The sequence below is a fragment of the Symsagittifera roscoffensis genome, chromosome 1 (genome assembly GCF_963678635.1).
Source record: "Symsagittifera roscoffensis chromosome 1, txSymRosc1.1, whole genome shotgun sequence".
NCBI classification, from domain to species: domain Eukaryota; kingdom Metazoa; phylum Xenacoelomorpha; order Acoela; family Convolutidae; genus Symsagittifera; species Symsagittifera roscoffensis.
In genome coordinates this window covers 91271605-91296691 of record NC_087062.1, presented here as the reverse complement: position 1 = coordinate 91296691, position 25087 = coordinate 91271605, and the positions used below count along the sequence as shown (strand labels likewise).

Genomic DNA, 25087 nt, shown 5'->3' with positions numbered 1-25087 from the left:
ACCAAATTTCACTCCAAAATTAAGCGTTCTTGTTTTTCTCAAGGTCAAACTTCCAAATATGACCGACTGGCACAGTTCTATATTAAATCCATTGGAGATGGATTGACCCTTTCCTCTTTCTAGCTACTCATACTCTAAAATATCAAATAATACCGGTGTTAATTCAAAGTTCTATGGCATCAGAGTAGCTAAAAATTTAGTTTTATGCAGTCCTTCAACATACAACAGTCTCTGGGGGACCAAGCCTCTGCTCCCGTAATCTTCTCGATATAACGTTCTTATCTCTCCCAATTTGTGGCACGGCAGGGTTCCGCGGAATCTTCCTTCCCCACTGAAGCTTCCTTTTCCACCAATTTCCACTGCTAAGGATCTTATCGTGTGTTATTGCCACGATAAGAGGCTCCGTTTTTCTCGTGTTCCCGTACGACCGTTTTTCACTATATTTGTCGTTGTTCTGTTCTTCTCGACTTTTTCGGTCAAAATGGCCGTTTTTCGTATTTCTGAGAAATATCAACTTGACGATCGAAATTTTCTTAGAATAGAAAAATAGAAAATTTCAGAATACTTTAACCCTCCTTTCAAGCACTTTTTTGTTACTAAGGACTTTAGTCGTCTTTTTCTGTCCCGCCGGAAGGTTGCGCTGTGCCAATCTGGCAGAATGGTATATTCTCCCCGGACAAGTCCCCATCAATGTCCCTATTGATCGCATAACACCGGGTTATCGTCAAGTAGTGTTCCAGTTCTCTATAATCAATCTTAAAAATCGCATAGAAAAGGAAATTTACCTACTCCACCTCAACTCACTACGTGTCACAAACGGCATCGTACTACATCTCACTGCCTTTCAACATTTTCACAAAATTTGCAGCATGAGGAGTGTCCTAGATAAAACTTCTTTTCTGACTACTTACGTCGCTTGCCATAAAACTTCTTTTCGCTCTTGCTGATTAAAAAGTTGGGACGTGGCACGGCCACGCACCCGTTAAAATTAACTTAACGTCACTCACCAAGTATAATCAATTATTTATGCGGTCCTATTTGATATTAAAACTAATAAACTCTGTGGCTAGGAAAGTTATTGCGTTACTCACCCTTTTCGAGCGAGTTTACCCAAACCTACCATGTCGCCACACAGTGAAATTGTGTCTTACACAGGTTAAAAACTTTAGTCGTGTTTAAATAGCTAAATATACTCACCTATGTTCTATATATATACATAAGTAGCACAACTAAAATTTTCTTTCAACAATTTTAACAATTGTAACAATTTTCAAAGTTTGGTCTGACCAAACTAGATCAAAACAAAAAGTTTAACAAGTTCAATAATCAAACTTGGTTGATTAGTTCAAGTTTTTACACACAAAGACAATCAAGTTTTTTTTCCTTCTCTTCCTTTCTTCTTCACGTCTTCATTTATCCTCTTCGTTCCATCATCTTCATTCCATTGCTTCTCCATCCTGATCTTCAGCTTTACTGTCTTCTAGGACGTTTTCTCGGTAGCAAGTCCACATTCACCTTTTGCTCCCGGTTCCTGCAAAAGCTGTTGTGAAGACACAGGCTCACATTTTGTTCTAGGTCAGCTCTTAAGACCTCTTTCTTCTCATCTTCAGTTACACAAGGCGCTCCAGCTACTCGCTTCAACGCCGTGGTGACGGCGTTTCTGTGTGTCAGGAATGCTCTCTTATAGGCTCCCGGTCCTATATCTAGCTGGAAAGATTGATAGGCTTCCGTGTTCCTCGACATGTGACGCTTCGCGCGTTCATACATCCATGACGTCATCACTGCACGGAACCTTTGCCTTGACCATAATTCTTCAATGGCTTTGGGTACTCTCAGAACCTTGCAGGTGGTTCTGAAAAGATCCAATTTGCGGCTCATCTTTACGTTGCTCAGCTGCTCAGGAGTGGGCATGGCCGTCTCCTGTTCACTTGTGTCCGCGTTAGCCTCCAACCACCTCACTGCCAGCATGGCACTGACCACCACGATTGGCACCTGTTGATTCTGATCGGGCAACCCCATAGAGTACAACTCCTCCACGTCCCATACTAGCATCAGATTCCCGCGTTTGGGGTACCATAACGTCTGCGCCAAGCAGTGGCAAGGATACTCCCCATGGGTCATTAGTATGTTCCTTCGGGTCCGATACCCTGAGGCTCCCAGCAACGGTTCCACTTCAATCATTATTCTATGCACCTCGTCCTTTTCTTCTATGGCGGGGAATTCAGTGGGTAACGCTCCACTCGCTTTCTGCTTCTGGAACTCGCAACTCTTCACCCACTACGTCTTGCAACTCGCCTTCAGATCTCTTCGGGACTGCCCAAAAGATCTTTGCCAACAAATCATATGACCTCTCCGACATTCTGGCCAACCTCACGCACTCTGGCACAGAGAAAAGTTGGTCAATCAACACCTGCTGCGTCCTCGCATCCATCACCACCATGTGTGTAGGATACCAACTATTGCAATATGGTGCGGAGCTTGAACCCACCAGATATTTTGAACCAGTAGGTCTATGATAGGCCTCACTATCCTTCAGATTCATTTCATTTTCAAGAGCTTCTAGCCATCCTCCAATCTTCTGCTCTGTATGCAATGCTCCAGGGAATACTTCCACGCTGAGTGACGTCACTAGCTCATGGGCACGCTCCAGGCGCTTGAGCGATTCTATCGAGCTCGTCATGCTACAAAATCCCAAGGCAGTGGTCAAGTTTACATCCGTCACCCCATGACAGTCCGCGACCAACTCCATGCCACTCTTATCCGACATGCTCAATCTTCCGTACAATCGTGCCAGTTGTCGATGCTGCTCGCTCAGCGTAATGAGGCAGTGTCCTAAGTTGCAAACATGTCCTTCCATCCCACTATGTTGAGCTAAACAGGTGCCTTGCCTCAACCAATTGCTCGATGGACTTTCCTCGGATGGCTCCGTGGATGGGTTGCTCTTCCGCTTTGTCATCCTCATGGCCAGCAGATGGTGTATCATGGCCAGATCATGTAGACTCGCGTCATCATCCAGGTCTAACGTGATATCCGCCGTCATGTCCCAGATTAAACCGGCGTTAGGATGGGGACACCATGAAGGCTTCATGAGTTCCCACATGGTTACTAGGCTGGTTTTCAAGGGACCGTCCCAAGAACCACAACCAAAACTCACTTGCCCCTTCAGCTCGGGAACCGAGGGCTCGACCACTTGTTCTTCCAAAATAATTCCCAGCTTGGGTTGTTCCACCATCAGCATTCCAGTTTCCTTAATCCGTTCGACCCAGAAATTGAGCACTATGACTTGCTCATAGTCGAAGTACACTTCCCTGGCTTCTTCATTCACGAAGGGATTATACGCCATCCCCGGTATGCCAGACACATATTGGAACGACTTCAATTTCCCTAGTGTTGCAAAGTCTTTCTGTCCCCTGACTGTTTCAATCAACTCCCGGCTCACTTTCAACCCTTTGTTGCAATACCTTCTCACTTCTTCCAACTTGCGATAGCTCTCCATGTCATTCGACTCCCTACTTGGTACACCCAACGGCATATCCACGAACCTTAAAAGCAAAGGGCATCCTTACGCTTAGCCCAGGCTATCGCAGAATTGTCTTTTGAAATCAACGCTCGCAGGGCTTCCATCAACTCCAGCTCCTGTTCCTTTGATTTCAAATCATTACTGGCTTCATTTTCCGCCTTCTCGATGCCCGGTTCATATTCAGCCTTACTTGCAGGTCAGTTCTCGTGCATGGGTGAGCCAGGTATGCTGCCACCGTCGCAGGCGCATGCATCGTCTCGTCGAAGTATCTTTGGAGGGCCGCCCTCCAAGAGATTTCCAGTAGTTTTTCCAGCCCGATTTCGTTCGCCTCCGAGGACATTATCGTGCCGTATTCTTTCCGATTTAGGTTAGAATTCTCCGTAAGACCTTTCAGATATTCCTGCATGGCTCGCTTCTCGCTCCAAGCCATCAGGTGCCCTCTCGCGGAGTTCCTCGCCTTCAACATCTCCACATAACCCCCTGCTGGATCTCCCATGTGGACCGATTCCGGCACAGTGACCCGACTGTACTCGACCACGTCGAGTTGTCCCTCCAGTTTCATCTTGGCCATGTTGGTTCGCGAGGGCCTGTAATCATCAAGTCCTCCAGATTCACACTGACTGATGATCTCCATCTCTAGTTTAGTGTCTGCTAGGGTTCGTGCGGTCTTTTTTGATTTGGTGGCTGTTAGGGTCAGACCTGCCAAGAGCATAAGGGGTATCAGGTTCTCCTTTTCTCCCCCAGTCAGCGTCGCAACATCTCCTTGCCCGCTCTCGCCTGAACGACCTGCGCCCGTCAAAGAGGCCACCACTGCGCTGGCTTTTGACTTCACCACTCTCTGGTTCACGGCTCGACTTCCTGTCTTCCCTTTCAGCCACTTCAGCCCTTTTTTGGCTCGTCTGACAGGTAATTTCTTCGTGACCTGCTGATCATCGGCACTGTCCTCCGTAACTGACTCGGTCAGAACATCAGACTCTATGGAGTTCAATATTTTCTCCAGGAACTCGCGCATAATGGGTTGGTTCAATCCCACCTTCATTATGGACTGCATCCCAAATCTTAGTATCACGTTCCATGACCTTTCCATGAAAATCACTCGGTTCCAGATTGCCCCTGTCTTGCTTTCTAGTTCACTTTGATATCTCCCCATTCCTCTTCCGGTAGCGTACTCAGGAAGCATACCCTCATTGACTCTTCAATCTTTCTCCTCCTTGATGACTCATGGAGCAATCTTCGTGGATCCCTATTTCGGCACTCTCTCGCCTGACTTATTGAGTCTATCGGGGATAATTCGGCCGACGCCTCCTTTGTAGGGGACATGAAAGACGATGGCGTCATCAGCAACAGACTCCCATCGACTTCCCCGTCGTCGTCTTTACTAAATTGGTACTCCAGCAAGTCTCTCTCCAGCGCTCCTAGATCCGTCTCACCCGGCTTTTCTGTCTTTCCCCTGATGTCATCATCGTCCTGATCCATCAATTCATCGTCATCCGCATCATTTTTCGGCTTCGGTCCTGAAGGGCCTTGTCGTGTGTCTATGCCCGAGTCCGGCCGCGCCGGTACAGTCAGGTCTCCTGCGTGATAGAACAATTCATCATTCACCAGGAATTCTACGGACTCCTCGCCATGTGGTGCCAGGTCCTCTGTCGTTATGTATGAGCCTCCTTTGCACTCTTTTGCCACTTCCAGCATCACTACTTTCACCTCTCCTGCCCACCTCAGTCTTGATAAGTCATCCGTGGGAGCATACACCTCGTTCCACATATCAGCCGAGTCCTCTGGTCTTCTGGAAGGTGGTGCTTTGATCTTTTTCCTGCTCCAAGCATCAGGAAATGTGAATTCAAATGTGTGCGCGGCTGCAACGTTCCAACTGATGAAGCGCGGCTCCATCCCTTCACTCCACTTCAGTGGGGGTTTGAGCGCATAGCAAAGTTTTTGAAAGTACTGCGGGGCCGATGATAAATATGGATCCCATTTGCAGAAATGTTTTGTTTCTGATTATTGAAATTCTGTACGGCTTTTGGGCGGGCTAAGTTATTAGAGTTTTGGCATCTGAAAGATCTGAGACAATTGCGTAGAAAGGGGACAGCATTCTTGTCATTTAACTGAAAATTTTCCCAATATGGAAATCTCCCTTTGCTGTTGCTTTTTATCTTTGTTTTTAATTTCACCACCTGATAACCAGATTTTAAGCCGTAAGCCGTATGTAAAGACACTTTTTTCATTCTAAAAGTCCACAATTTTGTTTGTCTCTACGTTATTCAAAAATGGTGGTATGTTACCAAAATTTCAGGTGTAATTTTTTGCACTAAAGGGCCTATTGATTCCTCAAATTTTGTCGAAAAAACATTCAGGTTTTCAAATTTTCTCTTTCGAAAACAGTTAGTGCCATCCATATAATTACGCATCTTGGATACGAGGTTGGATATTTAGTTAACACTTTCAGTTTTTTCTTCATGCTACTGCCCCTGTATGAGTGGACTATCGTTTTGTTGGGAAGGTTTTCTGTTCTAAATCCAGCTATGATACAAGAAATCACCAATAAACTTTTAGTGTCTTCACGAAATTTGAAGGGCTCAAACCTAAGTATAATTGGGGTCCTAGTATAGGCGTTTTCGGTGCTCGGTCATTGAATCTTTGTCATTTAACCCTTTTTATGGAATTGTAGCACTATGCGGGAATAAGGTTTTGCATTGGTGGAAGAGTACTTGTGTGCTTCAAATTGAGACTGGAATTGACTGATCGAGAAGTGTGCAACGAAGGCATTTAGAAGATTCTGGCGCTCGTTACTGATTGTACGTGTGCGGCATCGTGGTCAAGAAGAAAGCGATAAAAAGCTCACCTGACGTTTGCAATCAAAACTACCTACATTTGTCTAAATTTAGCGTTAATTAGGAAGGGGTGAGTGGAGTTTTAGAAAAATTGTGCGTGAGACTCTTAATCTTTTTTAGTAACTTGTGAGTTATAATTTGAAATTTGTTTACATAAGCCAGCTTGCAAGCGTTAGTGTGTTAGTTCGAACGTTTTTGATCTTACCTAACTTACAAAAAAAGCTTTCATTGTTAGTTCATTCTGTTTTTCGTTTTACTCTAGTTAAAAAATTATGCTTTTTTGGTTTTTCAACAAAAGCTATTACAATATTAGAAGTTTTTTGAATAAACGTGTTCTAAGAGTCAATGTGAATCGAATTTTTTCGGACTGGATCGAAGTCGAAAGAAGTCAGTTTGAAGGAACAGTACTGCGTCCGTTGCTGTTCAATATATGAACGAATGATATGCGGAATCACTACTGCGATGGATGAATTTTGGTACAGTGTGCAGATAATTGTATGGTGTCTGCGTCAAGTATATTTTCAAGTGACTCAATGAGTCAATTTAAAAAAATCCTTACACGAACTTAATTCCTTTTTATCTGAAAGTCATTCAAATTTAATTGCATCGAGAAAAAGTTTGAAACTTTTTTTTAGAAAAAAGTTGATAAATAAAAAGTGAAATCTGACTATCTTGTTATTTTTGAAAAAATCTGAATGCAAAAACTTAGGTTTGAATCTAAATTCTAATCTTTCATTTCAAACTCATATAATCTAGCAAAAAGCTTTCAAGGAAATCAGAGTAAAGATACAATTGGACAACAGCTGCCTAAAATATCTTTGGTTGCCATGTTCATTTGTTAAGTTTTATCTCATCTAGATTATGCAGCATTTTTTTGCCACAAACCGGTGCGACCTCACCGATTCCTCTAGAAAAGCAGTTAAAGGTTTTTCAGATCTGAACTGAAATCCTACGCCGCACTGCGTGAAAACATTTTTTATATCGGAATTGAAAACAAAATCGAATTGAAATGTGTAACTTATCTAGATCAATATCTTACCCGTTAAGAGGAAAGCTTTCTGTAATGCAAAAAAATTACCGACAGCCAATTACAGAATGAATAATCGCAATACATCAAAATTTTATGATAATCACTTTTCAACTGCTCTAAAAAACCATATTTCACCTCGCTTCAAAAAATTGGAACTCATTGCCAGTAATTTTAAGAATATTTGACCACACTACTTCAAAGCTCAAGAAAATAATAAAAGACTTTATACCAGTGAAATGCAAGCAATTTTTACTTGTTTAATTTTACTGTAAGCAACTAATCTGAAATTTCGAACTAATCTTCATTTCATTTTATTGTGTTGAGGCTTAGACTTTTCTACAGCTATTGAAGTGTTATTTCTTTTTTTTGTGGCAAAGTGCAGTTTTTGGTGATAGTTTTGATATAATCACGCTCTGTAGCATTGGAAATTTCTCACCTGTTCTCTGCATTATTTGTGGCTAATGTTTGTTATTTTTTAAGCGTAAGTGGTTAGTGTGTGAGACTCATAAATCTCTAGGTTGCAGATCGAATCCGAGTTGTAGCCGAATTTTTACCAAATCGAGGCTTATTTCTAGTTTTATTATGTTTTGCTGTTTTGTCCTGTTCTCTCTACTGTTTGCGAAGTGGTCATGAAATCGGTCACATTTTTGCTTGTGTATGCGAAGTGCAACTTTGCCTCTTTGTTCATGTCGGTTTGTTGCAGTTATTTTATTGCTGGGAGTGCCTCAACCTGCTTGCACTTGGACCACATTTACGCGGAAGGTCCTTTTTTTGAACTTGTTTTTTTTAAAGATCTTTGCTTCGCTTGTTTAATTCTTCATACTGATTTGTTTCATGGTTGGCAGTAAGCATGCAAAGTTTTACCTAAATAGGAAAATGAACGTCAGAATGTGCGTTAACTATCTTGGTGAGTTTCAGATGAATCTGTCCAAGTTAAATGGCTCGGAAAAACTGCATATCTGCAAAACTTATTACATGTTCGGTTTTTTACTGCTTCCGATTCTGTGGATAGTGAATGCGATCTGGTTCTGCCGGGAACTATTTAAAGCAGAATACCCCGAGCAGAGATTCATTAAAGGCTACGTTATCAAATCAGCTGCTGGAGGAATCATTTGGCTAATTGTTTTAACCTGTTGGATCGTTATTTTTCAGCAGAAAAGACTGTCATGGGGAGAATACGGCGATGCTCTATCAATCGTTATGCCTAGAGGCAAAATGTAAAAACCAATTAGTCAATATTTTCTTTTTATGTACCGCTAGATTACTCCAAATTGAAAAAATTATCTGTTAATTAATGAAAAAAACTTTTAGCAGTTTAGCGTTAAATATACATTTGCTTTTGTTTGGTGTTAAATATTTTCAAAATTGAATTTTCCTTAAACTGAAATATTGATTTTTGCCGCTGACCAAATGTGAGTAAAATTTGCTTTGAAAGTTTTTAACCAATTTTTATTCTTTTCAGAATGCAATGTTGTAGTTTCTCCTTGTAATCACGATGATGGAGCCTTCAGTTCTCATCGATTTCGATTGGAGTTCGTCTCCTGATGGAAAATCTCATATCAATGCGTCAAAGTGTTATCATTCTAGCTCAAGCAATTCTTCGTGTGGTCTTTTGGAACGCCCATCAATACTCTTCAATAACGCTGGCTCAAATAAGTTTGGGCAAAAGTTAATCAAACACAAAGTTCTTATCTGCAGTCCAATCGGAAAGGTTGGCAAAAGTTCTTTGGTTGCTAAGTTATGTGGAAATCCAACTCCTAAAAAGCACTTTGAGACACCAGGGCTTGTCGGACATGTTCGATATTGGCCTGCCAAGATCAAGAGTAGTGGCGAAGTAGCGTACTTTCAATTCATTTTCTTCGAGTATGGACCTTCAGCTGAAAAAAATAACCCAAATGTCGTGAAACTAGCGCTTGACGGGTGCGAGGCATTAGTCGTTGCCTTTTCTCTAACTAATAAAAATAGCTTTGACATGTTGCCAAATTATATTCAGTCAATGAAAGATAAATTCATGAACTGCACAATGTCAGATTTAACACCCGAAATAGTAGTGGCTGGAACTCATGCGGACTCGGTGCAACAGATAGAAGTCTCACAGCAAGAGTTAGTTGACTTCAGAAGAGATTTCTTCCCTGTGTTCAGGCTGAAGTGTGTAAGTTCGACTGCGAATGTGCCATCGATAGCACTTCCGACCACTGAAGACGAATCAAAACGAGTGAGCATTGATGCCGAAGTGGTTTCGTTTATGAACAATCTCTGCAATTATTTATTGTTACGAGACACATCCCTACAATAAGTCATCCGTATGTTATAAATTATAAATCAAATAGAAGCTGTTTTTGGACATAAGGTGTCTTGTTTGTTAGTTCTGAAAGTTTCTCAATTTTGAAAGTTCTTTATTCCGGGTTATTTTTAAATCTGCGCTTTATTGATTTTAAATTTAATTTACGAATTTTATCTACCTCCGGCTTCGAATTTGACTGTAATTTTTTGAGCGGAAACAAAGGTTATACAATCCGCTAATCTGTGTCTGGAGTTTGCGATAAATACAAAATCGATTTTGACTCAAATTTGAAAATTTTTGCAACATAGGATGTCACTGACCCTAAATTCATTGAGCTATAGTAAAGTGATTCGAGCGTTGTTTTGAACCGCTGGAACATAGAATTTTTTGATATATTCAATATATGAAAGTATATTTACACTAGCCAGCTTTAGTGAGTGTTAGTGTTATGCTACCGGTTAGTGGTCGAGTGGTTAGTTCTTGAGACTCATTATCTCTAGGTCTTACTTGGTCTTAGATTGAATTCGAGGCGTATCCGGATTTCTGCTCGTTCGATGTTTTTTCTAATTTTTATAGAGCTGCTTTTTGTCGTGTTCTCGCTAATATTTGCGTAGCGAAGTTTAGCATCTGTGTCCAATTCACCTATTTACTGTTCCGTTTATTATAACCCTGAATAGATATCGAAAACTTGTTATTTTTGATCATGAAATAGATACCGCATGTGAATAAAGTTTCAGAGCAATGTACAATAAGTCGTTCAAAACTAAAATGCAATCAAAGCATGAACGAGCAAAAATATATCTGACTAATTTGTAAAAGAAATGCGTTGCATCTGTTTATTGAATGAACAGAAGTCGTATCACGCCAAGTCGATACAGCTTAGTGGATAACGCATGTGCTTCAAAATCAAAAGTTTGAAAGATCAACTCACCGAGAAGTCAAAATTTAAGTGAAATTCGACTTGTACTAAAGGTTTGACTAATTGGTTACAGAAGGAGAGGTAGACTCCCCAATACCAAGCCTAGCCGGTACATGGGGCGGAATGAGAGAAAGATAAATTGTTTTGATATTGGCCTCTATCACCTACAAAAATCGCAGACCACTGGAACGGCGGAGACCTCAAAAGTGTAGTTTTTTTTCGAAAAAGCGATTGAAATTTTACAAAGTTTTGCGAAGTTGACATTTAAGAACAGCTGAATTGAGCAAGAGAGTATAAATAATTTTTAATTGTCTGTGTTGAATCTTTTTACAAAGTTTGTTACTCTTTTCTTTCACTTCCTGGTACTTTTAAGACGGGGTTTGCTTTTTTCCCACGCCCTTTAGTTGGCCAAGGTGCCATCCCTCTTCGGCATTTGTTGTTCTTACCGGGCCAGCTGCGGCTTCTTGCGAGTGGTTTCACAATGTTATCGGAAACAATGGCTCTCGTTTGTTTCGACTTATTGTCTCTCCTTTGATGTTGTTTTTTTGAAAAGAGGAGGCAATCTCATCTAGTTTTTACACCGAAGACTTAAGTCAAGGTGTTATGGTATCGTGTAACGGGTTTTTTTTTAATGTTGTCTGTTGTCAAGTGTCGACAAATAACGTCCACAGTTATCAATTATCATGTGGGCTGGACTATATCGCGCTATGTCACGTGATTGCGTATGTTTGTTTCTTTATTTGTTCATCTTTATTTATTTAATTATCTGTTCTTTTATTTATTTAATTATGTTTAGTTTGCTTATATTTATTTATAATTTATGTATGTACATATTTATTTTTGTTTATTTTTATCACGTGTTTTGTTTATTTATTTAATTATTCTTTCTTTCATTTAGTTTTGCTTTTATTATTTCTGCATGTGTATTTATTTAATTTATTTATTTTCATTTATTTATATTATGGGTCTGTTTGTTTGGTTATTTGTTCATATATATTTTTTCATGTCTATTTAATTATTTGTACATTTCACTTTTGCTTTTATTTATTTATTTATTTATTTATTTATGTATTTAGTACGATTTTTAGTTATTCCGGAGACCCATATGAGTCTACATGCCAATTTATACGATTGGCCGATTGAAACGACAGGAGGCGTTTTGCTACACATACAAACACAATCTTTTGTATTTTATTATAGCTATAGAAATTGAACTACAATGCGTAAGTACGACATTTAGTTCTACGATTGTTATTTCAGGTCCTTTGTCAATATTTCAGGCTCTTTGTCAATATAGCAAAATTTTGGTGTATATATGTGTTAGTAAGATTTTTAGTTCTACAACGTTTATTCAGGCTCTTTGTCGATATAGCAAAATATTGGTGTATACATGTGTTAGTACGATTTTAGCTCTAGAATTGTTATTTCAGGCTCTTCGTCAATATAGCAATATTTCAGCGTATACATGTGTTAGTACCATTTTTAGTTCTCGAACTGTTATTTTATGATCTATGTCAATATATCAAAATTTTAGTGTATACATGTGTTATTACGATTTTTAGTTCTCGAACTGTTATTTCATGATCTTTGTCAATATATCAAAATTTTATTGTATATATGTGTTAGTACCATTTTTAGTTCTTGAACTGTCATTCCATGATCTTTGTCAATATAGCAAAATTTTGGTGTATACATGTGTTAGTACCATTTTTAGCTCTAGAACTGTTATTCCATGATCTTTGTCAATATAGCAAAAATTTGACGTATACATGTGTTAGTACGATTTTTAGCTCTCGAACTGTTATTTCATGATCTTTGCCAATATAGCAAAATTTTGGTGTATACATCTGTTCGTACGATTTATAGCTCACGAACTGTTATTTCAGGCCCTTTGTCAATATAGTAAAATTTTGGTGTATACATGTGTTAGTACGATTTTTAGTTCTAGAAGTGTTATTTTATGATCTTCGTTGATATATCAAAAATTTAACCTATACATGTGTTAGTACGATTTTTAGTTCTAGAACTGTTATTTCAGGCTCTTTCTCGATATAGCAAAATTTTGGTGTATACATGTATTAGTACGATTTTTTGTTCTAGAACTGTTATTCTTCAATTATTACTTGTTCAAGTTGTTTGGTTTTTGCTTCAGTTTCTATGCCTTCGGTGTATTGCGCGTAGCGCCTATGTTTCATTTATGGTGTCATTTAACTCAAAGCGATCAGCAACTTTCGCAAATTTTTCGACGACGTGATCAAACGCAACGGTAACCATGTCATTTGTTACGAATTTACTTGCAGGAATGAGTCATAATGCCAAATTCAGCTGACGTTTGCTTTCGTATAATGGTTTCAGATCGACTCTAATCCCGTGCTCCGAGGTAGAGAGTACGGAAACGAGGAACTTACGGTTCGGCTTGATGTTCTGCGCAAGCAGTGACAACTGTTGAGAATCTTCTTGTAGATGTGCTCACTTTCATTGGGAAGCAGAGCCTAAACGCACGGGGTATCAAATCCTGTCAATTGATTATGGACTGTATATATTTGATAAAGTTGCATTGGGCATAATTTAAAGGTGCCACCACAAAGCCACAGGTCTTGGTCCAACTGAAGAGTATTCACATTATCGCGGTCGCCGAAAGTAAGTATTCCTTCCTCCTGCTCGGTACCGCTGTCGAAAAGGCAGAAGATATCAAACGGTTGCGGTATTTCGAAATGCCTATCAACGATTGGTGAGGTGACGGGTGTTTCTGATATTTTCTGTCGATTTAGAGCCGTTCTCAATGCAGATCGAGATCGTAAAGCCAATTGCACTTCTTTTTTCTGCGCGACGTATTGCAGGCAGGTTACAATCATCCTGCTACTATTCGATTTATGTGGGTTTTACTATCCTGTTTTATCTTCTGAACAATTTTTGCGTCAATTCGACCAAGGAAGACTTCGTGGCTAAGTTCATTGCGTGAAGACATCCGATCATAGCCAAATGTGATAGCTATCGCCTTATTTGTGGAAATGCCATCTTGAACATTTCAGTTCTCGTCACCATTTTTCGCCTCTTGCTCTTTCGTATATTCGTGGTCATCAATTATGGGAGTACGACGGTCGCATTGCGACAATCCACAAGTCATTTGGCTCATTTTTTGTTGCCTTTTTGAATGATGAAATAGACATAATGACATAATTTGCATTCCTTTTACTCGGAAATTGTGAAAAATGCGAACTAAAATTAATTAATTGTGATAAGGTACTATCTTTAGGCAAAGTGGTAAATTGCGTCTTCACAACAGAAAGTATGATTTTGCGACTCAATTGAGTCTTAATTTATGGCCTGAATTGAATTAACACGTGCAGGTTAAGAATCTTAGTAAATTTCAGTAAAAGATAAGAATTTTAGTAAAGGATTGAATTTTAGTAAAGGAAAAGTTGGAAGAGGATAATATGTTAATGTTACTTTTATATAGGTGTCATTGCTGTTGTATCTTGTAAGGAGTAAATTATTATTTATCCCATCTTTTCTCGGCTCGTCTAAAACGTTCTGTTTTTTGCAAGGTGAATTACAATTCTGTTCTACAGCATTTATATTTGTTCGCTCCATAATGTGCTGCTGATGTTTTTCAATAAATCAGGGATTTTTTATTGACTTCACATTATTCGAGTTTTAGCAAAAGGAACCCTAAGCTGAACAAGACTGATCGCAAATTATGAAATTCCTGAATGTTCCGACTGTACCTTAATTCATCGAATAGTTTTTGGGAAAAGAAATTATTGAAAACGTATAATTTTTGGACAATACCAAAGATCAAAAGTGAAAATCCAAGTTACGAAATTAATACGACCGATTAGCTAGCCTCAATTCAATTTGGAACAATTTTGTTGTGCGGAATAATTCGCCACGCATAAATAATTCGCGTTACGCTTGTAACATTCTGGATAAACTCTTCAAAATGCGGATAAGTCCAGAACATGGCAAATTCGGCAATTTTCTAACCCCCAGAACTTGATCGGATGTCGATATCTTCAATGAGCTATATCTTTTGTTGAAAATTATTTCTTCAATCGGCCAAAATTAACTGAATAAAAAAAACCACACCGAGCATAAATATTCCATTTTCTTCGAAAGTCGGATTAAAAAGGAATCGTTGTGCTAGTATTGATGTGTTTGCCGCTTATGTCAAGGTTTCGACTGTTCTAGGTAAAATCGAGAACATGGGGAGGGAAGGGCTAGAAATATCTAATAGTCGGAATAAAAAGTCGGATTAAAAAGGAATAGGTAAAATCGAGAACATGGGGAGGGAAGGGCTAGAAATATCTAAATATCTAATATCTAAATAGATAGTTTGAAATATAGATGAGGTCTAAGTTAGAAATACAGAAGTTTGAAATACAGATGAAACTAACACTGATTAATTTGCTTTTTTGGCTTTTTATATAGTAGTTTTGGTACATTTCATATAATTTCATATAATTCATGCATGTGTTCAATTTTAATTGGCCGTCAGATTTGGTCATAGCCTTCTGTGTGTAAATGTGTGTAAATGAGTAGTGCTAGATTTTCATAACTTGCGTGCTAGACTTCTGCTATTTCTTTGTGATTGATTCGTTGGGATTTCAAATTGCCCTTCAAATGGAACCATTTTTTGTTTAATCAGTTTGAAATTGAGGGCGTCTGCGTTATCATAGCCAACAATTTTGTAGGAAAGACATAGAATTGCTTTCCATTGTGTGCCATTCAAAATCGCTCTAAACCTTTAGTGTCATTTTATGAAAAATGCGAGCAATTCTTCCTACGTTTTTTTTTGCTATGGGTAGAATCCGCGTTGAAAATGGAGTGCGCTTCATCTGCAAATTAGCCTAAGATGATGACGAAAAAGGTCGACAAAAAAATTTTCTTTCAATCTTCAAAGAAAACGAGCGGATATTCAATTGAACCCTCAGAATTGTAGATTTACATTTTACAAAGGATAAAACAAGAAAGAATTAGCCTTTTACCATCTGAATTAGTTCAAAATATTTTGCTACCACAAAGTCATTTCACTTAAGGTATTTCAGTATTCAGTAAATATAAACAACAGATAAAATAAAAACAATCAGAAAGAATAGCAACAAAGTGTCATTATATAGTTAAAATGCCACTCGTGGTTACTTGTCTGAACTTGTGGACCATTTCACTCTGAATTATACCAAACTCACTTCGTTTTTCTCATTCTCAACTAAGTGAACGCCATTTCACGCTGAATAATTCCAAACTCACTTCATTTTTATTATTCTCAACTAACTGAACCACCGGTGAAGCATAGGTCATTTTTAGACTGACTAATTATTTTCTAAACCGCGTCTCATTTGTGTTCTTAATTGGGTAAGTTAGATTTCAGCTGAACAATGGTATAGTTCTCTTTATATGCAGTCATTTATCAGTTTGACTTCATTAAACGCCATTTTCTTGTCTCATATCTTTGCTTCGTTCAGTTTTCGTGCAGTTCGAGAGAAACATAGATCTTATTTGCAAACCTTGTGTTCTTCATTTCTAGATTGACTGAGCGGTTTGGGAAACATTTTGAGCTGACCCTCTAATTTGAGGAAACTAAAACAGAAGCTATCGTAGCCCAATTTGCCTGCTGAATCCAAAATACATACTATTTTCTCCGCTTTCTACATAACGATCGACTAGCAACCACAAGGTAAAGAAGAGTTAACTGTGAGTACAGAATGGGTCGGCCAAGCGAAGGACCGACATCGTCACCGGGCAAGAACTCGGATTCGGTGGGTAGCAATGCAAGTTGTTTCTTGTGTGAACAACCAATCCAGAACAAGCTCTACGTCCAAGAGATCCCAGGAGTTGAAGTGGTGAAGAATAAGTTCGTATGTTCCGTCCACTTGGATCTCTGCACTGCCTGCTGGGGTCCACATCAAAGTGTTTTCGGAGGTAAGAGAAGTGAATTCATTTGAATGTGGTTTAAATATTATGGGCTCTCAATTTATGATATAGATATGTTATTGACGTCTGCTGATTAGAAATTGAGCTAATATGGTATCTTTACTATTTCGCTCAAATATTGCATATAAAAAAATGGAAAATATTTTTTCTAAGTTTTGTGGAATTGTTTTGTATTTTTTTTCTGGTCATACTTTGACAAGCTGTTGCTCAGTTTGCCTATATTACTGTGACCGTCGAATTTCTCAAAAGTCTAGGCTTTCTTCTGAGCCTTTTATCACACCACGCACAAAAAACTACTCTAGTTTGAAAAAAAGTTTTTTCAATAATATGGTCGGAACATTCTGTGCTAGTTGCACAGCAGCCGGACATCTTTGGTTTGCTTTTCTGATAAGTTATGATGTTGTCTGATTATGTTTTTTTTGATGTTTTTAAAGGCTTATTTCTGAGGATGATAAATAAATCATCCGATTGTGTCATAACAAAGCCCTTTCAACCGTGATTCGAACCAATTTTTTTGAAAATTCAAAAATTTGTCCCTGTGTCGAGGAAAACCGCTTTGAAAGTTTTGAGTTTTTGAGCCAGAAAAGCGATTTTAGGATTTTAGTAGGAAAAAGTTACTACAGATAACTCGGAAAAGCTATTAAAAATATTGTGCAAAAAATTGATAAAACTAAGAAATTTTTTTTCTTCTTTTTTTGAAGACAACTGTTTTTATTAAGCCTAATTCACCAATTAATCGTCGTTAAAACTCAACTCACCAACCTTATATGCGTCTGTATAGTTCTCTCATCACAGCACGCGCAAAAAACGACAGTAATTTGAAGAAAAAGGAAGAAAAAAGTTTGTAAGAGGAGCTCATGCTATTTTGTACCGGACCTGCGATTTCAAATTCACAATTGTATGAAAGCTAGCTTCAAGTATGAAATTTTGAAAACTTAATTGAAATTACTTTACCGACAGTTTAAAACCAAGACTGCTCGTATCAGGGCCAAGCCCTGAATGTTCCGACTGCCTTTTAAGGTTTATGGAGCAGTAATAACATTAAAAAATTCAATGAAATAAAAAAAATGAAACTTTTTTTTCTAAAATTTGAAATTTTTTTGCTGAAAATCATCTCCCCACACGCCATATAAAGTACAAAAGGAAAGATTTCGCTCCTTGTAACAAACCAATTATGGCAAATAAGTTTCTTTTAACCAATTTGGAACGATTTCTAAGACGGATTAACTCTCCGCTTACGCATTATTAGCGCGAATTATATCGTGCGTTAATTGTCCCAAATAGGCCAAAATTGCAATCTTTGAACCCCCGTAACTTGGCGAAAAATGATTACAGGTGAAATATCTTTTCAAATTTGAGCTCAGAACAACAATGCCTTTCGAATGATATAAAAAATTTCCGTCAAAAATGGCTAGTTAAAAAGTCGAAATTTGTCTGAAGAAAAAAATCCACCCCGAGCACATATTCCGTTACTTTCGTATCGAAAGTCGGAACAATAAATTCAAAAATATGCAAATAAAGTTCGTGCGATTGATATTTCAATTCTTAAGCGAAGAAATTCTCGCCTGTCGTGGAAAGTAATAATTGATTTTATAGTTGCCACTTGCCACTGTCTCCTCTGAAGTTTTGATAATTTTAGGTTCATCGTGGATTCACAGATCAGGTCTCTTCTTTTAATGGCTGCGGTTCTTAACTTGTCACTGGGCGTTATGTCCGCAAAACTCTGCTTAATAACACTCCTCACCTAAGTGTCGCTTCTGGTTTAAGTGTTGATAAAAAATAAGTTGAACTTATTGAGCTGTTTTTTAGCCCTGTTACGTAATCTTTCACCTAGACTTTATTTCATGACTTCAAAATACTTATATAATAAAGGTTTCCGATTCAAATTTGAATTGATGAACATGTCAGGCTTTTCTGATATATTAAATTATAACATTTAGACAGCTTTTCTAGCAGGGTACATTGAAAAATCAGAGTAAAGCTCTAACAAGGAAGAAATTAAAATCAAATAAAGTCTTCTCAAAATTTTGGTTCTCTTTACTAATTCCGACCAATTTAGCTGAAATCCACCCGATTTCTAAATTAATTGCGTTGTTCAAATTTGTTTTTGGCGATGTTTGCCATTACAATCAATTCAATTCGAGTGTTTTGATGTCTCTTTTCACTCTTTGAGATTCAGCAATCTGTAAAGAATGGTAAAAAAATATCCGAAATTTTTGCTGTTTGTTCATTAACCCTTTTCAAATATACTTTTGGCTGTTTGTTGTTGAGCCGTTGCGCGGCAAAGCCTTGAAAAGGGCTGGAAATTAAGACGAAAGCTACTAAGAGGACATTCAATTGCGTTAGATTTCTTTAATCATCTTATAGTGCCTGTTGTTTTAATGTTATGTCACCTTATTTACCTAGCACCATCTTAAAAATGCTTTTAAAAAGGTTAAATACTTCGATGTTGTTGACTGGCACTCTGGCTTGCGAAGGCTGTTGAGTTTTCTTTTTGGTTCGAATGTTTACTTAGTTATGTTTTCTTAGCTATGGCCGGTGAGTCCTCAGGTTTCGAACATCTATTGTGGTAAATTTTTCATCGATGCTGCTGAGTTCATACCACATCCAGAAGCAAAAATTTATCAACATATCATACATGAACATATGAAGAATCTAGCAAAGTAATGACAGCATTTGAAACTTCAGCCTCGGTGTATTTTTTGCCACTCAAATATATCAATGACTTTACTCTGTTAATTCTTTCCTTTAAATTGAGAAATAATCGATTGAGCTGAAATTGTTTGTATTCTGAATACAGTTTGTAACACTATGAAAGAATCATAATTTCATTGCTTAAAAGTCAAAATCCGAGATAGCTTGCTTTTATTCAATTTGAAATATGTGAAAGTTCACGTGACCTTGAAAAATGAACAATCGGTTTTATGAAAAAAAAAATGAAAACCGATTCAAGCTCAAATCTGAACAAAGCTAAGTCCGCATTTGATAAACCAGCAGAAGTTAATGTCGCCATGTCTTGTGACCATTTGTGCTACGCTTTCTTATTAGCGATCAAATATATACTTTTCATTTGACATCAAGTATCGCTTTATTATTTGAGATCAAATAAATACCCCCTTATTGAATGATTTCACACGTGACTTTTGTTTCGCTTTCAATACACCAAAGCAAAGTTAGAAAGTCAGGATCCAGGACAGCAGTGAGAGCTTCTCAAAAGATCTCGGCCTTCTCAAATGGAACAAATACGAAACAGTCGTCGAGTAAATAGGAACTAGTGTTTGTTCAAATTCAATGGTGTCTTAGAGCTCAAAATCCTCGCCAAACATTTGTTCAAACTTTTAGGCATCAATATTTGCAGTGAATGCGTATCCTATTTTTGCAAAACCTAATTGCACTAAATTACCATCACATGGGTACAAGATTAATCGAAGTTAAAAAAAACCGGCGCTCACTCTTTTTAGTTGATTAACGCGAATCTCGGAAATTTTAGGAGATTTTTTGAGCTAATCGAAGGATTGCCCTTAAGATTCTCTGGAAGAGATCCCCGAATTCATATGCCATAATTGTTCCATCATAGCCACTGTGTTCATCGTCCAAAGCAGATGTTCTAACTTGTTAAATTGTTTAGGAAAGAGTGCATCGGATAAGAAAGGAGCTGATCATTACTGGGCTGCGAAGGCGTTCAAAAGAGGCGTTCCCAATGCCGCGCCCTACTTCTTCTTCAAAGGTCTCGTGGGAGTTGACGACGAGATTGTGCGAAACAAGATCCGAAAAGACGAGACACCTTATTTCGAATGTTGCCATCCGCAGTGCTTCTGCATGAAGTGCCATAAACCGAAGATAGTCTCCCGATTCATCGACAATGACCTGATCGATCTATACTGCGTATGTCAAAGTAGCGCTGCTCCAATGAGGGATCCAGAGATCGAGGAAATTCATCCGAACTGGGAGACTTACGGGACCTTGGGATCCTCGACTCACGAAGAAGGACCGTTTGCTTTGCCTTACATTTTCTTTGAATTCATGTATGTTTCGCTCTGTGATTTGTCTCGTAAAAGGACAAAAGGTTTCAAAATGTCGCCAAATGATGCATTTCTGGACGAGACATGGGAGCGATATCTGACGGAGCCGAGACTGAAAAATGAGAAACCAGCGGTGTCCAAGAGCAACATCAGCTTCTCGGTCCAGGACTGCAAGTTCTTCTTGGGTCTCTCCATGGACAAAAAGGGAACCGATAACTTAGACGTGCTGTTCCATTACATCCACATGCTGTTCAGGTCTGCAGACGGGAGCCTAAAGGAGGTTTTGGAAGCTGTGGATAATCTGCCAGAAGATAAACGCACTGGTTTGTAGTTTTTTAATATTCTGAGAGTAATGCAAAGTAGCCAGCTTTTTAAACGTGTATGTAATGATGTCCTATGTGTAATGTTATCACTATCATGTAAAATGGCACTAACCAGCTCAGAGTTAATAGTTAAACTGATCCATCGTGAGCTTACTCGAGAGTCAACGCTATGTGATTTTGTTTTGAGCAGGAGCGGAGCTGTTCAACCTTGTGAGGGAAAAAAGATTCAGGATTCCGCTGATGTCGGTTGTGTTGTGGCACATAATGAAGAACAAACCGTGGGGAGACGTGGTGACAGGGAACAAGTTCTCAGATATCGTAAATGAGTCATTCCTGGAATATAAGAATACAGTCAGAAAGGAGTCGGAAGGCCAAAAGTACGGCGTGAAAGAGCTGAGTTATCTCTACAGAACTTCACCTCAGATCATTATCCAAAACGATCTGGGCTTAAATGTTTTCGGGCGTGGTCTGAAATTTTTCCCGAATGCAGATCAGAAAAAGATGCTGGATGATTTCAAGTCTGATGACAAGCCTATTCTGGAAAGCGCGAAGACCATTAATCATAATGTCGTCGAGGAGCTGACATCAACGCCGACTACTACAGAGGCACCGGGAGAAGTTAAGTTGTTTAGAAAAGAGAACAGACAATTGGCAACTAAGGATACAGTGTCGCCTGCGCATTACAAAAACCTGTTCGATTATGTTCGGTCATTTGAAAGGTCTCTTGTCCAGGAGAATTCGGATCCGAAGTTCGAAGACGTGGATTATAATAGTAAAGAAGCACTGCTATTAGTGAGCTGCGATGAACTGAAAAGTGAACAGTTTGGTGTCAATGCGGGCGTCATAGTCGGCAATGACCTTCTTAGAGCAGCTTTGGGAACCGACGGTGAACCCGAAATATTTCAACAGAAGTTCGCTTTGAAATTGGCCAACGCCGTCAGCTTGAAAAATTCGCACGATAGTTTTCCATCGTTGGATGAAGATGATTTTGAGAAACTTAGACTAGGAGTGTTTGCAAAGGGAGCTGTCAGTTCTCTGGCGACAACAGCGAGTCCTTTGTTCAAGTCTAAATTTCAGAATTACATTAATGCTCTGCGAGCCTCGAAACGAGAGAACGGAAGCCCTGAATCTTTGCAGGCCTTAGACAAAGCTATCAATGATTTGATCCAACAAGTCGCAGGCGACGCTGCAAAGCTATTTGTCTCGAAAGAGGGCAAAGTCGGAATGTTGCTCTTGACCGGACGAGCTATGAAGAAGAAGCGAGAGGCTGAAAATACTCCAGCAAGTGTGAATGATTGGATAGAAGCTTCTGATTTTGGCTATGATCCAGAAAATATAGACGGAAAGACTTATGATGCAATTATGAGAGCTCTGGAAACTGACAAGTCGCTAGCATGGATGATTGCAAATCCTACCTTTGAGTCTTACCTCGAAACTGTTTTGGAGAATCCGACGTTTGCTAACTCGAGTGATCAAATTGACGATATTGATGATCTTATTGCGAAGAGTAATGCACTGTTCGACGATGCTGCGAATCCGGATGGAGACAAAAAGTTCGACGATATGATTAAGAAAAGAAACGAAGCGGCTATGAAGATAACTCCTCCTTTGAAAACATCGGAGCCAGTTATTGAGGACCTATGCGATCGTCTCATCAATGATCAATTATCAAATCAGATTCCAGACTCATCGTTGCTCAATTCGCTGTCGGCGATTGACCCCGAAAGTGTATACAATAATCCAGGTCTACTGAAGATTATAACAGAGTCTGAAATGGGAGTGAAATCAAGCGACAGTAATATTTCAAACATCGAGAAAATGAAGAAGCAACTGGCAAAAGGTGCTACTGAAACTTCGAAACCGGAAAAGAGGTCAAAAGATGTCATCGATGATATATGCAGAAACAACCCAGACTTGGCTAAATGTTTGCGATTCCTGGACCAGGATCTTATTGAAGAAGCGGCTGAGGCGCCCAACTATCAAGCGTTCGTGGATAAAAATAATGACAGGATATCGCAGCTGACCCCACTGGAAAAGGCAGTGTTTGCACATGATACTATTCTGAACAACAAAAACGTGGACCCTGTTCGTCGTGAAGCGCTTTGCAAAGAGCTGCTTGATGAGCTTTCGGAAGAAGAAAAAGCTATTTTGACCCACAATGATTCGTCCAAATTTACAGACCTGTTCCCGAAGCATGAAACGTTTGACCATACTCATGTAACAGATGATAACATTACGTTGAGCGAATGCGCGGATGCTTCCATCCAAAATTGCTTCGCTGCCAATCCGGAACAATCGGTGTTCAAGTTGGCCCAAATGTTGCCAGCTATCATAGAGAAGCGCTTCGAAGATTTGAGAGATTTTGCGCGAGACAATAATGTTGGCGATGAAAACTTCGGTGATCTGGGATTGACCGACAGCGAACTAAACTCAGCTGTGAGACGGGCGTTAGAAGCACTCTACAACAGATCATTGGCTGAAAAAGGACCAGATGACCAAGAAGTGTGTGCTATTGGTTATCTTTTGGAAAAAGCGAAACAGAAAGAACTGGCTCATAAGAGAGACTACCCTACGTGTCCGCACTGTGGAACTTGGAAAGTTTCCAAAAGTTGCATGGCTACAATTGGCGACGAATTGATGATGCGGTGCCTGGAAGCAGCGCCTCAATGTGTGGTCTGCAATGATTCTTTGGCTCCACTGTGTTTGACCAGGTTCAGGATCTCTTCTACAGAAGATGAACAGTTGCCCTGTTGCCCAATGAATCACAGCGAGGATTACTTCATGAAAAAAGCGACAGATGTGGTGAAGTTGATGTTGACAGATGTCACAGAAGAAGGAAGCGCAGTTTCCTTTGTATGCGAAGGTGTAGAGAACTTCGAATTCTGGCGAAAAGTGCAACAGGAGTTGGATCAATCTTCACATATGACTGTGGCAGATAGTGTAGAAAGTACTGGGAAGCAGGCTTGTAAGCTGATTTGGAAGAATGAACAAACACCTGAAAACGCTCCCGAAGAACTGATGATGTTGACGTCACTCTTTGAGACTGTGGAAGCGTGTGCGCAAGGTTCTATTTCACTAGGCGGCGTTGCCTTCAGGATTTTATCCAGGAATCGAGCGAGGGAAGTGTTGGATTTAACTGTTTTGGCCTTGTTGACAGTCGCAGAGCTGGGAACCATGTTTGATGATTTCCAGATTTTGGTGCACACTTTCGAGCCGGTGGCGTAATGGATTCCAAACTGTATTTGACTAGTGATTGACTCCGTTCTTTAGATTAATTCGGGATTCTATCTTGTTGATTCTGCTTGTCCTAATTTCCATTAGTTGTAAATTTCAATTCCTGTTTATGATGCCTGTAACACAATTGTCTGTCTATTACGCTTTCCAACGCAGATTATTTCACTTTTTTCTACTACGCTCTAAAATGCTAGTATTGAAACATTGATTAGTAGTATTTTGAAGATGAACTCGGAAGATATTGTTTATGGTGTTTTGGTGAAAGTTGACTAATTTTATAATTTTGTAAATTAACAATCGATATGGCTGTCAGCAAATTTAATTCAAATTTTTGTCCTGGGTTTTATCAAGGTAAGAAACTAGCGATGGGTTGTTAACCTGGACCAGATTTTTTTCAAAATTAGGTGAAATTCTGTGGAATATGTTTCGCAGCTCTTTAGAATTCGTGGGATAGATATACCGTGAGTTAAGCAATAAACAAGAGTCGTGATAATAGGGAATAAAGATGAGACCATTCCTCCACGAGGTTAATGACGGATATTCATACTGTTCCTTACGGATATTCATTGTAATGCCGCTGCTTGCGAACTACTTGCATTTTTGGTTATTTTCTGGGCTGAGAATTGTTGCCTCAAACGCAAGCAGTGTGCACGGATTATGCTGGGGCTCGAGCCATCGACTGAGAGTAGGTGGGGAGCGTAGGGACTGCGTTATCGCTCCAAAACTTCGAATTCGTTGCCTATCAATGCCCATTTTGGTGGAGGAACCGGTAAGTTTTTTTTATAAAGATGCCTGAACTAATTTTAAGTGTCTGACACGAGCCAAAAAAGCAATTGTTAAGAATCGGTGTACGCCGTGAAGACTCTTAAACGGGTCGTGATAATTTTTTGTGCTTTTTTTGCGGTTTGAATTGAGTTCGAAGTTGAAGGAAAGCAAATTGCACCCGAAAAGCAAGTGTAGAAGTCACGGAAAACGTGATCGGTTTCTAGT

At 39.2% G+C, this 25087-nt stretch overlaps 3 protein-coding genes across 7 annotated transcripts in view; 2 read left to right on the top strand and 1 right to left on the bottom strand.

Annotated features, from left to right (window-relative positions):
• LOC134852115 (uncharacterized) overlaps positions 1 to 25087 on the bottom strand; it is a 380695-nt gene that overhangs the window by 32632 nt on the left and 322976 nt on the right. The window lies entirely within an intron of this gene.
• Positions 8769 to 24437, top strand: LOC134852091 (uncharacterized). Of its 4 annotated transcripts, none has more exons than XM_063868385.1 (5): positions 8769 to 8793; positions 16112 to 16506; positions 18158 to 18181; positions 20147 to 20863; positions 21054 to 24437. In XM_063868385.1, exons 2-5 carry the CDS (start codon positions 16290 to 16292, stop codon positions 24086 to 24088), a joined length of 3993 nt encoding a protein of 1330 aa, XP_063724455.1. In that variant the 5' UTR covers positions 8769 to 8793; positions 16112 to 16289; the 3' UTR covers positions 24089 to 24437. The 4 variants fall into 4 exon arrangements, with proteins under 4 accessions (XP_063724455.1, XP_063724450.1, XP_063724443.1 ...); XM_063868380.1 differs by lacking the exon at positions 8769 to 8793 and adding an exon at positions 15069 to 15939; XM_063868373.1 differs by lacking the exon at positions 8769 to 8793 and having other exon boundaries at positions 15953 to 16506.
• Positions 8848 to 9838, top strand: LOC134857214 (ciliogenesis and planar polarity effector 2-like). The gene has a single exon (XM_063873588.1). The coding sequence runs from the start codon at positions 8877 to 8879 to the stop codon at positions 9675 to 9677; it is 801 nt and encodes a 266-aa protein (XP_063729658.1). The 5' UTR covers positions 8848 to 8876; the 3' UTR covers positions 9678 to 9838.